Consider the following 17183-nt stretch of genomic DNA (forward strand, 5'->3'; position numbering starts at 1 on the left):
TTTTAACAGAAAAATCCAAGCAAATCCATTCAAATCTATCATAAAATCAAATATATTAGTAAATCCGTACGATTGAATAACACTTGATTTGATATAGAATTTATGAATCATTAAACCAATAACACATGATTTTAATACATATTTTAACCAATAACACTAGATTTAGTTCGGATTTTCAAATCCATAAAAATACAACAACCAATAACCCCTACTAAAATAGACGAACATATTAAAACATAGTATTAATGATATAGAATTAGAGATGAGCACTAAGCAAAAAACGTGGATGCCGCTAACATTAGACGTTTCTCTACTAAAGTCACATTACATAATTAATAATTTTTTTATATGGCAAAGAAAGAACAAGGAGATGATGAAGGAGAGACTATTTCTCAAACGTCCTTGGCCAAGCCCAAGAGATCAATATCTCCCGAGGAGAATGGCTGTCTCGTGGCCGTGACGTTTTCTTCGTTGCTGCGATGCTCCTCTATCTTCGGATGGTCTTCGATGGGTATCCCTCTCTCGGTGGTTGAGTGATGGTCTCGGTCTCCCATGATATCAAACAAGCTGCTTCTCATCTCTTCCGCTGCCTCGAAGAAACCTTTAATTCCGGTAAAGAAGTGCCGTTCGATGTCGTCTAGATCGCTGCGGAGTCCTGGAAAGTTTAGGGGATTCTCCTCGAACTGGTTTGGGAGAGAAGATCCACGTACCATCTGGTCTGTGAGATCTTCTTCTGTGTGCTCTGTGGTGGACTGAACAACTTCAGAGGGCCTGAACCAAATACAGAACATAGGGAGAATCGGTTTAGTGATCATATAGGACATAACAAAAGCAGAAAAATTTAAAGACAAACCATTACATTACTAATATACACTCTCCTTTAGCAAACTTAAATCTATTTGGATATTCAGACAAAACACAAGAGCAAACCAATAAGTCCAATTGTAATATTCCGACATAGAGACTACAATTTCGCAAGTTCGTGATTCCGACATCTAATGCCTGATTAAAAGTAAGGCTGTGTTCATGAGAAACCACTTACTTTCCGAAGCAGTGGCGGAGGATCTCCTCGGTTTTGTCGCACTTCCTGACGAATTTTCCAGGCTCGACCTCCTCCGTCTTGCACTTGGATCTAACCACCGTGGAGGTGGAGCAATTAACGTCGGCGGCGGGATCTCCGGGTGATTGATGATTGGAGACATCGTTACCACCGGCGTTAGAAGAGGATGAATCGTCGTCTCTCCACACCCAACCCATACCTAATTATCGATTCGATATTTGTTTCTGGATTCTTCCTCTCATTACAGCGCCTCAGGTGTGTTTTTTTTATTTATTTATAATCACGACCTTGTTGTGTTCGTCAAACCGACTTACCCAACAAGTTTTTCTAATTACACACGATGTCACGATTTACCACATTTTAACAATTTTTGTATTTATCATTTGTTTGGATCCAAAATAATATCATAGTAAGATTTTTGTACTTAATTTTTTGATTTATTGATTTAGTATGTCACATTTATTAGCAATAATTTATATGAAAAATAATTATTAGATAAATAACAAATAAAATTTAGAAGAACCAAATATTTATAGAATAATCAAATACTAATATCTAAAACACAAAAATAAAATATTGCCATAAAAAATAATATCCAAAAAAATATTTTCATGTATTATATATGTAACACATTGTAATTCAATTTTATTTAACAAAATTACAGAAATTTTATGCATTTTTACCATATTTTTAAAATTATAGTTTTTAATTATGTTAATATAAAATGTAATTATTCATTGTCTGGAAGTAATGCACTTTGAAAATACAGATATTGATTTTGTTTTGTAATACTGGAATTGCATAAATTTTATTCATTCTTACCATATTTATAAAATATAATTAATTTTTTTTTGAAAGTTTAATTAGTTATCTATTTTTCTATCAATATAAAATTAAATGTAATTATTTGACCCAAAAAATGTAATTATACATGTAGCTCACAGTTTTGTTTTATATACACCAAAAGTAATATTATTTATTATTTATGTTTCTAGTTTTAAATTTTTGTATCTTTTATTATTTGTAATTGATAAATAATTATTTTGCACATTTAGATTATTATTTATATTTTTATTATTTGTAAGTGATAAATGATAATAGTCACTTAGTGATTTATTTTGAAAAAAAAAATCGTTTTTTAATTATGTAGAAATAAATTAAAAATACAAATAATAAAATACATTAATGTTTAATTACAAATTTGACAGTAATTAACTATATTATTAAATAAAACATGATAAAATATACATTTTAAAGATTTGGTGTGATGAATAGTGTTACACAAAATTTAGCGTAAACTATTCACATTACATCAAATTTGGTGGGATGATGTCAATTTTAGTGTATTGTTGGAGATGACATTATTGTATGTTCTCGTTATTCAAGTTCTCCATATAAATGTTCAAGTTCTCTATATGTTCAAGTTCTCTTTGTTCAAGTTTTCCACATCCTTATTGTATGTTCTCTATATTCAAGTTCTCCATATAAATGTTTTTTTCCACATCCTTTCAGTATACTATATGTTAAAGTTCTCTATATAAAACTGAATTGTAAAAGCATTAGTCATCTGATAGGAACATCGAGAGTCAAGATCTAAAACATGAAGAACTGTTGTTTTTTTCTTTTTCCGCGTAAATCCAATTTTGATACACACATAAATAACCATGAAGATTGATCCACTTTTCATTCGAGCAGAGCAAATGCACCATTTTGCCAACATCTATTTTTAAAGATCAAGTGGTTGTCGAGTTTTAGTTGTTCTGAAAAGGCGGAGCAAAGGTGCTTGTTGATTGTATTAAACTTAGGAGTAAAAATTGGAAGATGTAAGAACATTAGGGTGTAGAAGGAAGATTTAATATTCTTCCTACTTCCTGGACCGAGAGCCAAACCGGATTCATTTATCGAAAATAAAACTGAAATTTGTAACCTTAGACCTGAAATTTTAATGTCAAATAAATATAATAAAACCAAACGAACCATAATATATTAAAATTGTAAATTAAATTAAATATATACAAAACTACGTTTAGATTAAAATAAATTACTTATATTTTATTCACTTCCTAACAATAATTAAAAAAAAAATTCAAACCAAACCGAAAATTTTGAAACCAAATCAATCAAACAATATAATCCTAATTCGGGTCTACTTTTCAAAATTCAGAAAACTCAAAACCAGTATAAATTTCTAACCAAACCGAACCAATTAGAAGAAAAAGACTGATGGCACCTTCCACTGACGTGTTTCAGTTAAAACAGTGTGCGTTTTGTTTGGCGGTTGTTCTCCAACTTCCTCGTCTTCTTACAACATATTGTACTGCCTTTTATCTTTTTCTCTTTTTCTCGTCTCTGTAACTCTGTCTAATTTCTATTTATTTTAATTTTTGATAAGTTTATTTTAAAATTTTCTGAATTAATCATTCATCTGAGAAGGTGAACCCCGCATCTCAATCAAAGCTAGCTCTAAAATTTATGGGATCTGAAACAATTAGGGTATAAAAGATAGATAATAATAAAAATATACATGTTTTGGATAGTTTAGAACTCGAATAATGTATACTCATATGTTTTTGAGTTCTCACAAATACTAGTTCAAATTTTTTGGTTCGACTATTATGAAAATATCTTAAATTTTAATTATATATATACTTTCATGATTAACATATTTTCCATAATAATAGTCAATCAAAATTTAGTAAACATAAATAATTTCATCGAAGTTCCTTTTTTTTTTTTGAAACACAGAAGTTCAATGAAATTAATTATTTTTATTAATTTTTGACTGACTATTATTATGGAAAATAGTTAATCATAATTAATTCATCGAAGTTCACAATTTAGAATCATTACCTAATAAAAAATGTATTCAAAGTAAACGTTTTGAATAATTTATTTCTAAAACATAAATCATTTCGAACCGGATGTAATATATATTAAACATTAAAAGTTTGTGAACCAAAACAGATTTTTCATCTGGTTGTTCATAAGAACTGGCATTAGGTGAACTTATCTCTTTTCAAAGTCATTTTGTAAGCACTAATAATTAAATGGTTAATTTAGTTTAATTTCTCTTGTTGGTTTTAAATTTTTTTGATATTATTTATAGCTTTTTTTATGTGTTATTGTGATACTTCTTCTAATCATTTTATGTTTATTTTTATTTTTATTGTGACTGCCCTTTCAATTTCTTTTATGCCTCCATTGAGGAAAAAAAATATTGAGTTGTCATTGTGATTGGTATGTAATCTTCGGTTTTTGTTTTCCTTATCTATATAACGAATACTAAGCCTATGTGTCTCATTATTCCCTGATATATTATTTGGGGAATTGGATATTGGGCTAGGGTTCTTTGACCCTTTGGTTGCTAACTTCTTTGTATTTCTCAGTTCTTATAGGGGTCATCTGGTTTTGTGGAGTGAATTGATTTATTTCAATTCAATGGTTTTTGCAGCAGAATCTCGGATCAAAGAGGTATCTTCTTCGCTTTAAAAGTGATTTATCGATTAATCGTGTGTTATCGATTTGATTTATTGCTTATCGCTACAGATCTTACTCTATATCACATACTTGATTTAACAATATTGAGAATGTAGATTAGGCCTAAAATGGCACTCCATTGCTTAAGTTGATTTACCAATGTTAATCGTGATTCCTAATTTTTGTTCGGATTCGCGATGATATTTATAGTTTATTCTGAGTCCAATTTTTTTAGCAGTTCGCGATGATGATGAGTTCTATAATCTAACATGAATCCTGATTTTTGTTCCGACTGAATATGACTTTAATAGTTTATCCCGAGTCCTAATTTTGTTGGGACTCGGAATGATGATTTTTATAATTTTATCCGTCACAAATTTTGTTGGGACAGAGTATGGTTTGTATATTTCACCATGAGTCCTAATTTTTAGTTCATTTATATTTTCATAAATCAATAGGTGACCTGGATTTTCTCATGAATAAAGTTTTCCTTTTAATGTTTTTCAGGGAAAGGAGGACACTAATGTAGGACCTCCTAATAGTCCCCGTCATCCAGAGGTAAGACCAAACTTTTCTACTTGCTATCTGATGTTACTCCAAAACGGCTTATAAAATCACATTTTTCATTACATATGTAGGTTCTTGCTCGATGGGATCCAGCTAAAGCGCGGAGGCCAGACATTGCTGAAGCTCCAGTATTCTACCCTTCATTAGAGGTATGCTTGTCCTCCATCTTGTATTCTGATGTTTTGATCGTAAGTTCTCTTCTTCCTCAATCCTCATTTTTTATTGTACCGTTTGGGTGTTTAGGAGTTTGAAGATACAGTTGCTTACATAGAAAAAATACGTCCCTCAGCTGAACCATATGGTATTTGCCGTATCGTACCACCCTTGGCTCCTCCTTTTCGGCTTAGAGAGAAAAGTATATGGGAGGGTATAAAGTTCCACACCCGGGTTCAGAACGTGGAGCTGCTTCAGAACAGAGGGCCTGTGAAGCAGAAGCAGAAGAAGAAACCTAAGGTAAGAAAACGGAAACGAAGTTCCTCCTCCAAGAGACGTCCTAGCTCCGTTCCCGATTCGGTTTCGTCTCCCGAGGAAGAAGAGGTATTTGGTTTCAACTCTGGCCCAGACTTCACTCTTGAGGAGTTTGAGAAGTACGCTCGGTGTTTCAAGGAATCCTATTTCGAAAGTAAAGAAGGTAACGCTCCGTCGGTTGAAGAGACTGAAGGAGAGTACTGGAGGATTGTAGAGCAAGCAACCGATGACGTCGAGGTATATTATGGAGCTGACTTAGAGAACAAGGTTCTTGGAAGTGGATTCGAGAGAGGAGAAACTTCTGGTTGGAACCTTAACAACTTGCCTCGTCTCTCGGGCTCTTTACTGTCATTCGAGCGTGGAGATATCTCGGGCGTTCTCGTGCCATGGGTCTATGTTGGGATGTGTTTTTCAACCTTTTGCTGGGTAAATTAAAAAAAAAAAAAACTGAACAATTAATATTTTTTTTTTTTTACTAGTTTAACATAATAGTGTTGATGTGACAGCATGTGGAGGACCATCACTTATACTCAATAAACTATAATCACTTTGGTGAGCCAAAAGTGTGGTACGGAGTTCCTGGAACCCATGCAACGTCACTAGAGAAGGCCATGAGGAAACATTTACCAGATCTTTTCGAGGAAACACCTGATCTACTCCATGGACTCGTCACTCAGTTCTCACCTTCGATTTTGAAAGACGAGGGAGTCCCGGTTTTTCGTGCGGTTCAGCGTGCAGGGGAGTATGTTCTCACATTCCCTAGGGCGTATCACGCCGGTTTCAACTCCGGTTTCAACTGTGCAGAAGCTGTGAACGTCGCTACGGTTGACTGGTTATCTCATGGACAAAATGCTGTGGAGTTATTAAGTGAAGAGAATAAGAAAACGTCCGTGTCTCATGACAAGCTTCTCCTTGGAGCAGCTTACGAAGCTGTTAGGTCCTTGTCAGGTGGTGGGGGAGAGAGTGGAAAGAGCTTAGCATGGAGAAGCTTCTGCGGGAAGAACCTGACTCTTACTAAGGCAGTGGAGACTCGGTTACGTATGGAAGAAGGAAGGATTAAGGCTCTTGGAAGCGGTTTCAATTTGATAAAGATGGAGAAGGACTTTGATTCGAACTGCGAGAGGGAATGCGTTAAGTGCTGTTATGACTTGCATCTCACGGCATCTGGCTGCAACAAATGCTCTCCTGGAGAGTATGCTTGCACTAAGCACGCTAACGAGCTTTGTTCATGCGAAGGGAATGATCGGTTTGTACTTCTTCGTTACACCGTAGATGAGTTGAGATCGTTGGTTAGAGCGTTGGAAGGCGAAGCAGAGGATCTAAAAACTTGGGCTTCAAAGGTTAAAGAAGGTGATATTTCTTATTTAACTAATGATCTTATATGATATTATCTTATTTAACTAATGATATTTATTAACAGGCTATGGAGGCTCTTGATCTGGACCATGGTCTAGTCGAGTACTGGAACCATAATTAGAAACTGAGAGGTTCGTTGGAAGAGAAAGATTGCCTCATGTCAAACACTTCCCTGAACTTAACCAGAGAAAGACATTTTGGGGACATTTTGGTTTTTGGCATTTAGTTTTTGGTTTTTGATTACGTAGATTTTAGCTAAAAACTTGAATGTTGCTTTTAGATTTTGGTTTTCATTTCCAGAGTAAAATAAAATACTAATAAACAAAATTTATTATGAAAACAAATAGTATTATTAGCAAAAATAATAAATAATTCTATATTAAAATTTATTTTAATATGAAACAACAAAAAATGTTATAAAATAAAAACTACGAGCTACGTGTATAATTACATTTAATTTTATATCAATAGAAAAACAGATAACTAATTAAACTTCCAAAAAAACAAAAAAAAATTTAATTATATTTTATAAATATGGTAAGAATGAATCAAATTTATGCAATTCCAGTATTACAAAACAAAATCAATATCTGTATTTTCAAAGTGCATTACTTCCAGACAATGAATAATTACATTTTATATTAACATAATTAAAAACTATAATTTTAAAAATATGGTAAAAATGCATAAAATTTCTGTAATTTTGTTAAATAAAATTGAATTACGATGTGTTACATATATAATACATGGAAATATTTTTTTGGATATTAGTTTTTATTGCAATATTTCGATTTTGGTTTTTAGATATTAGTATTTGATTATTCTATAAATATTTGGTTCTTCTAAATTTGATTTGTTATTTATCTAATAATTATTTTTCATATAAAATATTCTTAATAAATGTGACATACTAAATCAATAAATAAAAAATTAAGTACAAAAATCTTACTATGATATTATTTTGGATCCAAAACGTAAAGCCGGTTTAAATTTGTTATTAGACTTTTTTTCAAAATATTTAATACTAATCAGAGTTATACATTAGATAACATTTGTCTAAATTTCTGATGTGAAATTTGAATTTATTTATTAATATAATCTGTATAGAAATGCTATAAAATTATTTTTAAACTTTTAAACGAAACATGTATATAAAAGCTGAAAATGTTTTAAATCATATTATTTTGGTTGTGTGTGAATAAGTTCAGTGGCGGATGTAGCATAATGTTTTAGTGGGTGCAATTTACACATAAATATAGAAATTGAGGTTAAAATGTGATTTCAAATATGAAAGAATAGCTAACATTTTGGTATATTACCAAGAATTTGAAAATTTTTGTGGGTGCAAGTGCTACCCTCTTAATACACCTACATTAGAAGAGTCTAACATAATGAACATGGTTTCCAACTGTTCATTTGAATGTGAATAAAGGGGGAGAAGGATTTGTGCTTAAAATGAACTTAACAAGATAGAAATTAAGATATGAAATAAAATAGCTTTATTTAAGGTTGATTTAAGTTAGTAAATGTCCCTGGCGGAGTTACTCCACTTACCCATTAAACAAGCAAGCAACAAAACACTACAAAGATGAACAAAAGCAATAAAGAAACAAGAGTTTAGCTGCTGCACACATACAGAAATCATGCAATTAACAACAAGTAACAATACTACAAAGATGACAGAAAGCAACAAACAAACACGAATCTAGCTGCTCCATATACACTATACAGAAACAGCCTTGTGACACAATGAATGTTCTTTTAATTAAAATACTCACAGAAAAAAAAAGAGATTTCTTAATTAAAGAGTTTAGGTTTTTTTTTTAACAACAAGAGTATATGTAGTTTCATACAACAAATAACGGAGAATAGACTAAATAGTTAATATGGATTAAAGAAATCCAAAAGTAGACCAATTCGAAAGAGGTACGGAAGAAAAGGAACACGTTCATTCCATTCGCGAAGATTAGTGCATCATTATCCGTAGAAACCTCTTATAGGTTTCTTAAGTACACTTTAAAGATTATTTAACTAATAAATTTTAGCTAAGAACATTAGTTAAGAATCACCTAATTTTTCAGATACAATGGTAGTTTTTTAATTTTGGTTTCTTAAAAAAAAAATTAACTTGTTTTTGATTACTTGTGGAGGAGTGTAGATGATTATGTGATCCTTCTACTCCCAAGTCCGTGATTCTTCCACTCCCAACTCCGTGACTCGTGTGCTCACATCTGCCTCGTCTTGTGTCATGTTACCTGCGTAGAAAACAAGATTATATATATGAAACATAAACATAAATACGGTAACTCCATACGGGAACAAGAAACATGCCACACTCGTTTAACAACACCATCACACAAGAAACTTAAACAGAGTAAGAACAGAGATTCTTCTTAAACTTAAACAGAGATTCTTCTTAATAAAACAAGCATTCATCAGACGCTTAATCACTAACCACAACCTAGATCTACGCTGCATTTATTAACCACCTCTATCAACTACTTCAAGCATTCAACACACACATATTCGCTAACCATAAACTAAGTCTAACAAGCGACAAAACCCAAAACTAAGAGTAGACTTTTTACCACTGCTCCACTCAGTGAAACAACAAGCACGAGATGCTCCCACAGCTTCACTCTGTGATGAATCTCTCAATGCTCCCACTACAAGACACAAGCATTATCAGTCCGTGACACGGAAAAGCACAAGACATTACAGAAGCATGATTATCAGTCTGTGACACAGAAACATACATTAACTCCATTACAAGACACTTAATTCTATTACAAGAAACATACATAGCTTGCGCTTTCTCTCCGACAATAACAAACTTCTTCGCTTAAGAAACACAATCCTAACAAAGCTTAGACAAAATCCAGGTTCAATCTCATCATCTAATCAGCACCAATCAATCGTATAAAGTATGAATCTGAAAAGGATCTCACCGGTCAGAAGAGAGAGGAGATGGGGTCGCAGCGATTGGACGAGCAGCGATTGGACGAGCGGCGATTGAAGAGAGGAGACGCTTCCTTTACCGACGGAGAAGACCAGAGAAGAGAAAGACGGACATGACGGCGATTGAAGGAAGGAGACGCTTCCCGAAGGAGAGGAGAAGACGAGAGAAAACGCCGATTGAACGGATGCTCCGGTTCCCTTCGACGGAGAACACGAGAGAAGATGAGAGAAGAGGAGAGAAAGAAAAGAAAAAAAAAAAGAGAAAAAAAAAAAGAAAAACACATGTTGCTGACACGTGTTATAAAAAACTCTTCTGTGATCGGTTACAAAAACCATTAACTAAGGATCGGTTATACGCTTTTAATTTTGCTTCCATTTAACTAATTGTCTTATTTTCTTTAAAAACTCATCTAAATTGGGATAATGATGTTCTTAGTTCCTATTTGGTTCCTATTTGTTACAAATGGACGATATCATATATGCTGGCTTGTGTTCACCAAATAAGACAAAAGCACTGCTGAAATATTTACTTATGTTTGAATTCGATTATGTATTCCGTTTACGTTTTAAACACCTAACGGCCGCTTTAATGTCATTTTAAGTTTCTAACTTGTTATCGTTTATTTTTCTTTTTCTTATTGACGTCTCAAATATTTTATTTTAATGATATGTGACAAGAGACCAAAAGTTCAACCCAAGAATGAATAAACATATTTCAAGTCCCTCTCCACGATTTTCAACACGACTTAAATTATTCTCTTTTGGTACGTATGTAGAATTCAACTTGACAAAAAAAATCAAAGCAATTTATTCATCAAAATTGTGAAACTTACCCTTATTTTCCTTGCATTTAGAGATCTTTGGTTTCAAAGAGTACTAGATTTTTACCCACCCTTTCGGGTTACTTTGGACCATAAACAAATTTTGATATAAAATAGTATTTAGTGATGTTATACATTATTATATTAGAAAGTCGTATTATATTGAAGAGAATTTTTAAATTTTGTATAATTTATGAATTAGTTTACAGGTTCGGTTTTTGTATGGATCCATGGCAAAGTACCTATTGGGTAATTTTTGGACCCCCAAATCTCTATCGAGTCCATGTCCTATCTGAGACCAAACCGAGTATCTAAAATACCCAAAATAGTTTTTGTTTATTAGGTATATTTTTATATTTTGAATATGTTTTTGAAATTACCGATAATTTTTAATTTTCAGGTTTGGATTTTTATTATAGTTTCGGGTTTTAGGTAAAATTTCATTTTTAAAAATTCGTATTCGGATAAAAATTTAGGTATTTTTTGGTTTTCAGATCAGAGTTTGAGGTAAAATTTTACGTCTTTTTAGATATTTTAATATTTTTGGATATTCGTTTGAGTTTTCAGGTATGTTTTCGTGTCAGGTATCTTTTGAGTTTTCGTGTACTTTTTGGATTTTTTTTTATATTCAAATCTTTTCGGGTTTAAAATATTAGAACCAATCGGACCCGTTATGTACCCAAAGTTACAGTTATTTACATGTATTTGAATTATGGATCCGGACCTGAAAGAAACCAACCTAAACCCAAACCAAATGTTTTCAAATACCTAATTAGGTCCAAATGTCTAGGACTTTAAGGATCTATACCCAAAATGAACTTATATGTACCAATCCGAAGATTTGATGTCTATGTTTCTTATATTTTATGTGCATTTTAGAATAGTTACATTTGTTAAGTTGGTGAGAATAGGAGATTAATTAGCAGATTTTTGGCTAGTTTAAAAGTATAGATTTATAGGGTTTTAAATAGTTTCTAAAACTTATATTAAATAACAAAATTTTATTATAAATATTTTTAGTTTTAATTAATTTTTGTACCTATTCCCCAAAATTGTTAGATTAATGATTTTACTATTATGATTTTTTTTTTCCATATCATACCATGTGCTTTGTTATTGTGCTTCTTTCTTTAAACTCTAAGAAATAATGTAATATCATAAGTACATATGTTATAATAGAAATCAATTAGTTTCGTGAGATGATATTTAATATTAGATTAATTATTGTTTGGTCGTAGTGTTTCTTTAAATCAATTAGTAACAGCAATTAACATAATTAACTTAGTGTGCTCCTTATAAATAGGAGTAGAAATATTTTGATAGATTAAGGCAAATATTAAATAAAACATATTATTAATGAATGTGTCGAGCAACCTTGCATAAGTAGATATTTTAAGATTTCTTCTCTTTTAATAGTACAGATAAATTTATAGGGTTTTAAATAGTTTCTAAACTTATATTAAAAAAAATTATTATAAATATTTTTAGTTTTAATTAATTTATGTACCTCTTCCCCAAAATTATTAGATTAATGATTTTACTATTATGATTTTGTTTTCATATCATACTATGTGCTTTGTTATTGTGGTTCTTTCTTTAAACTCTAAGTACATATGTTATAACAGAAATCGATTAGTTTCGAGAGCTGATTTTAATATTAGATTAATTATTGTTTGGCTGTAGTGTTTTTTTTAAATCGATTAGTAACAACAATTAACATAATTAACTTAGTGTGTTCCTTATAAATAGGAGTAGAGATATTTTGATGGATCAAAGCAAATATTAAATAAAATATATTATTAATGAATGAGTCCAACAACTTTGCATAAGTAGATTTTTTTAAGAATTCTTCCCTTTTAATAATATAGAGATAGTTAGAGACCAAAAATGAAAATATTCAAGTAACTAAACAAGAATTCAAAAAGAAAAATACCCCAAAGATTATAGTATACTCGACTTTGTTTCAGGATTATCTAGCTATTAAAGCAAATAATTAGGATATCCTAGTGGTGGCAACGGGGGAGGCTAAGGGGACAACCTCGGCGAGGGGAGTGGGGAGAGGAGTCGGAAACGGCAAAGTCCGACAAACCTGACATGTAGGATTGAGTCTAAGCCACGTGCCGATACATTTAAGGTGGAAGAGATGGTTACAATCTGGTAGCCGCCGTAGCAGATGATTCCCCTTGTAGTCTCCTAATCAAGACTGGGGATGAAATATTTTGGTCATTAAGGGCTATACCTTTTTTGCGTACAGGAGCTTTGGGTAGCTTTGAATGATTCTTCACTAGTTTATGTATTCAAATCAAACTTCTTACATCGTGATTTATCATGGTTTGGTTAGAATGACGAAGAAGTTGTCATATTCTCAAACATGAAAACTAAAATCACATGATTTGGATAACTTTTTCATAACTCTTATGAGATTTATTCACCTTCTTGGTAATTTTTTACTATCCAAATTAAGATTTTTACATCGTGATTCATCCTGGTTTGATTAAAATGATGAAAAAGTTGTCATATTCCAACCAAGAAAACTGGAATCACAAGATTTAAAAGTGAGACTTCGTCCTAATTCCTATGAGATTTATTTAATTTTCTGGTGATTCTCTGCTGGTTTATTTATCCAAATCAAGCATGATTTATCCTGGTTTTGACCTCGCTGCCTTTTTTGACGGAAGTTTCATGCCATCTCTAACGTCGTGAACTCTTCTCCACGGCAGGATAACTGTTTTCGTAACGGACGTAATTGCTTACGGTTCAAGCAATTATATACGACCCATTGGGCCTTCGGGGTTGGGACCTTCGTTTTTCAATTTCAATTTTAGAAGAGATTATTATTCATTTATTTAGATGCCGGACTTTAGATGTATAAACCCATAAATATTTTAAGATAAGTTTTTCTGTGACAAAAAAAAAATAAGATAAGTTTTTGGTAAAAGAAAAAAGAGAGAAGATTTTCTTATTTGAAAGTTAAAAAAAAAAATTATGCGCCATGAAATGTTTTATTAATTGTTCAGGACCAACCAATTTGATTAGATTTTAAAAAAGCAAATAAACAAAGAAAATTATTAGAGAAATACTTTTAGATAGTCCTAAAAAGGTGTTTGTCATAAATATAGTTGCTCTTAATAATCAGAATGACCAAAATATTTCATTAAAAAGGTAAACTCGACAAATCTTGTATTTGTTGAGCTCAAAGCCCATTTCAAATACTTTTATATTATTATTTTTGATCCAAAACTTAAATTTGTTATTAGACTTTTTTCAAAATATTTCATACTAATCAGAATTATACATTAGATAATATTTGTCTAAATTTATGATGTGAAATTTGAATATATTAATATAATCAATATTGAAATGCTATAAAACTATTTTTTAAATTTTTAAAGAAACATGTATATAAAAGCTGAAAATGTTTTAAATAATATATGTGAATGATTTCTAGAAGAGTCTCATATAATGAACATGGTTTCCAGCTGTTCATTTTGAGTGTGAACAAAGGGGGAGAAGGATATGGTGGATTTGAGTAGGGGTGGACATTTTATCCGTTAAATTTGATTTGATTTGTTATTCGCCTCTAGTGATATCAAACAGGTCGTCCTGTCCCGTCCCGTACCGCGGCGGGATCATCATCTCGTGGGTTCAGGCGGGTCCGTCCCGCGCGGGCTGCAGTCTCCAAAAGGCCGTCCCAATCCCGTACCGCCCAAGTCCACAGGCCCTTACTAGCCGTCCCGCGGGCTGAACGTAAAAGGAGTGCAGAAGGATGTGTCTCAACACTGCATGCTGCTCCACTACATACCTAAGTGCACATAATGTGAAGATACGTGAAGACATGAATCTACTATTGGAGCTCAACAAAATTTTACATATATTGTTATTGTTCTCGATTTTTTTTTCTGGTTTTTGAAGTTCATGAAGTTCATCAAAGTACACAGAAAACACCATAAAACGGATACACTCACTTGTGGAATGAGAATTGGTATCAATAGCATGTTAAAGACAAGTACAAATCTATGTCTCAACCAAAGTAAATTTCATAAAAACACCAAATGGTCCAAATCAGTACTTAAAACAAAACCAAGCAACTTAAACAAAAAATCTGAAATTGTAATTGCAGCAAAACACCAAATCAAAATAACATTTCAAACTTGCTCATCTACTCATCTTCACCTTCCTCATCAACAATGGACTCAAATGATGGTAAATTCTCTTCTTCACCATCACCATCGATTTCTTCATCTGAAAATATCAGAAATTTTATTTACTTAGGATAAAGGATAATGGAACTCTTAATAAAATTAAAATGAGTGTTATTTACCATGTGCATAAGATTTATATCCCTTGATCTAATTCCTAGTGCATATCAGAGCTTGCACATTTTTTGGGAGTAGACGGCTTCTATATTTATTCAGAACTCGCAATCCAATGTTGAAGGAAGACTCCGAAGCCACTGTTGTGATTGGAATACTTAGCAGATCACATGCCATTGCAGCCAAGTCGCCATACCGATGCGCATTATCTTTCCACCAATCGAGGATGTCCAAGCTCTGGAAATTAGTAAAGTCCAAAGGTGGTTCTTCAAGATAAGCTTCTAGAGGTGTCTTCCCACTCACAATGCCACTGGTTTGGCGAAATGCAAAGAAATCCTAAGAAAGTTGAAAAAAAAAATATTAGAGAGGAAAAAAAAAACAGAAGATTAAAAAATGAAAAACACTCACATTGTAGTTCATAAACAGCCCTCGAAACAGTTTCACGTGGCTCAGTGGAAGGTGAGTTATTCTTCGATTTTTTGTCGTATGTCTCAAACAGAATACTGAGCTTGTCATGCAAGTTCTTCACCTTTGCATCACGTATACTCATGTCAAGCTTCCCTAAACAACATTCGACAACATAAAGCTTAAACTGTGGATCAAAGACTGCTGCCATTGCAAAAACAACACTAACTTCATCCCAATTTTTGTCAAACTTCTCTTTCATCGGTGGCACCATGTATCTGACAATCTCGTCTTGGCTTTCCTCATTTCTCCGAAGCCAATCATGGATCAACCAAACCTGATAGAAAAACAAGTTTGCAGTTGGGTAATTTGAACCAGACATCAAGCTTGTGATCACAGCAAAAGGACCCAAAAAAAATCGCAAATATTGGCTGCTCTAGTCCATTCCTCAGCTGTGGGTGCCGTTTTATAACCCTTCTTATCAAATGCCTCCAACTTAACAAATGCTTTACGGTACTTGATGGCTCTTTCAAGCATATAGTAAGTTGAGTTCCATCTTGTCGGCACGTCCAGTATTAGCCATCCACCTTCTACTACACCGGCAGCATCCACACATTTGTGGAACAGCTGTTCACACGTTTCCGATCCTAAAACATACTTAACACTGTCTCTTACTTTCTGCAAAGAGTCTCCAATAACCTTCAACCCATCTTGCACATTTGACATGAAAAAAACTGACATGAAAAAACTCTCCTCCACACAACAAATCATCATTCAAATTCAGCTGCGATTTCACAATATCCTGCATCGAGTCATTACTTGTAGCATTATCTAATGTGATCGAGAACACCTTCTTTTCAATTTCCCACTCTTTCAGTGATTCAAGGAGCTGAACCGCAACATTCATACCAGTATGTGGTGGTGGTAGAGCACAAAACGTCAGGATCTTGTTGTTCAACTTCCGATTCCGATCAATGTAATGTGCTGTCACACACATGTATCCTTCTCATTTCACTGATGTCCACAAGTCAGATGTGAAAGACAATCATCCAGGAAGACTCCCTAATTCCCTCTTCAGTGTGTCTCTCTCACTTTCATATAATCGATACACATCTGCTCTCGCCTCTCGCTGTGTTTCGACAAATGTGGTTTGGACATCAGCATTCAAATACGCCCATGTGTCTCTAACTTTTTGATACTCAACGTACGCGTAAGGTAGATCATGTTGGACTATTGTCTTAGCTACCATCTGTCTGAACACAGTATGACCATACTTGCGAGATACTACTTTCCCCTCAGTATTGAGTTGTTGCTGCCTCCCAGTATGACTTGGATACATTTTACATCTCCCCCGATGCCTTCTCAGCCCACTTGTTCCATGCGAGTGAGAATACCATGCATACATATTCCTGCAATGATTGCACAAAGCTTTCAAATCTCCATTGGGTTTTTCAACCACCGTGAAATCCTTCCACACATCTGATCTTTGCCTATTCTCCAAATCATCCAAACCGGCTTCATCCTCGTCCAACTCATCTTCTACCAGTTCATCATCAAAATCCGGTATCTCCTCTTGGATCTTGCTCTTCTTCTTCAGCGACTGAGTACTCGGTCCTTTGTTTTTTCGCGACTGAGTACTCGGTCCTTTGTTTTTCCGCGACCGAGGTGCTGGCTTTCTTCTCCCTCCACGAATCACAGATTTCAGAGGAATAGTCTTCTTCTGACTACACGCATGTGCGGAAGAGCCACTACCTCCAT

The 17183-nt window shown here is 33.2% G+C and overlaps 4 protein-coding genes across 4 annotated transcripts in view; 1 reads left to right on the forward strand and 3 right to left on the reverse strand.

Moving 5' to 3' along the window:
* Window positions 1-209: 209 nt before the first annotated feature.
* On the reverse strand, window positions 210-1341 carry LOC106339543. Its single transcript, XM_013778370.1, has 2 exons — window positions 1043-1341; window positions 210-771 (listed from the first exon to the last, which is right to left on the reverse strand). The coding sequence occupies exons 1-2, from the start codon at window positions 1255-1257 to the stop codon at window positions 393-395; spliced, it is 594 nt and encodes a 197-aa protein (XP_013633824.1). The 5' UTR covers window positions 1258-1341; the 3' UTR covers window positions 210-392.
* A 3157-nt stretch (window positions 1342-4498) lies between these two features.
* On the forward strand, window positions 4499-7071 carry LOC106339128 (lysine-specific demethylase JMJ18-like). Its single transcript, XM_013777937.1, has 6 exons — window positions 4499-4531; window positions 5045-5095; window positions 5176-5253; window positions 5348-5998; window positions 6079-6922; window positions 6993-7071. Exons 1-6 carry the CDS (start codon window positions 4499-4501, stop codon window positions 7007-7009), a joined length of 1674 nt encoding a protein of 557 aa, XP_013633391.1. The 3' UTR covers window positions 7010-7071.
* Window positions 7072-8859: 1788 nt separating this feature from the next.
* Window positions 8860-10222, reverse strand: LOC106339129. Its single transcript, XM_013777938.1, has 3 exons — window positions 9877-10222; window positions 9517-9594; window positions 8860-9183 (listed from the first exon to the last, which is right to left on the reverse strand). Exons 1-3 carry the CDS (start codon window positions 10220-10222, stop codon window positions 9104-9106), a joined length of 504 nt encoding a protein of 167 aa, XP_013633392.1. The 3' UTR covers window positions 8860-9103.
* A 4834-nt stretch (window positions 10223-15056) lies between these two features.
* Window positions 15057-17183, reverse strand: part of LOC106339130 (zinc finger BED domain-containing protein DAYSLEEPER-like) — a 2432-nt gene continuing 305 nt past the window's right edge. Inside the window, exons 2-6 of the mRNA XM_013777939.1 lie at window positions 16518-17145; window positions 16245-16409; window positions 15915-16135; window positions 15445-15762; window positions 15057-15356 (exon numbers count right to left, since the gene is read on the reverse strand). Coding sequence (XP_013633393.1) covers window positions 15057-15356; window positions 15445-15762; window positions 15915-16135; window positions 16245-16409; window positions 16518-17145 — 1632 coding nt within the window. The remainder of the gene's footprint in view (window positions 15357-15444; window positions 15763-15914; window positions 16136-16244; window positions 16410-16517; window positions 17146-17183) is intronic.

This window comes from Brassica oleracea, chromosome C4, assembly GCF_000695525.1.
Source record: "Brassica oleracea var. oleracea cultivar TO1000 chromosome C4, BOL, whole genome shotgun sequence".
Lineage (NCBI taxonomy): Eukaryota > Viridiplantae > Streptophyta > Magnoliopsida > Brassicales > Brassicaceae > Brassica > Brassica oleracea.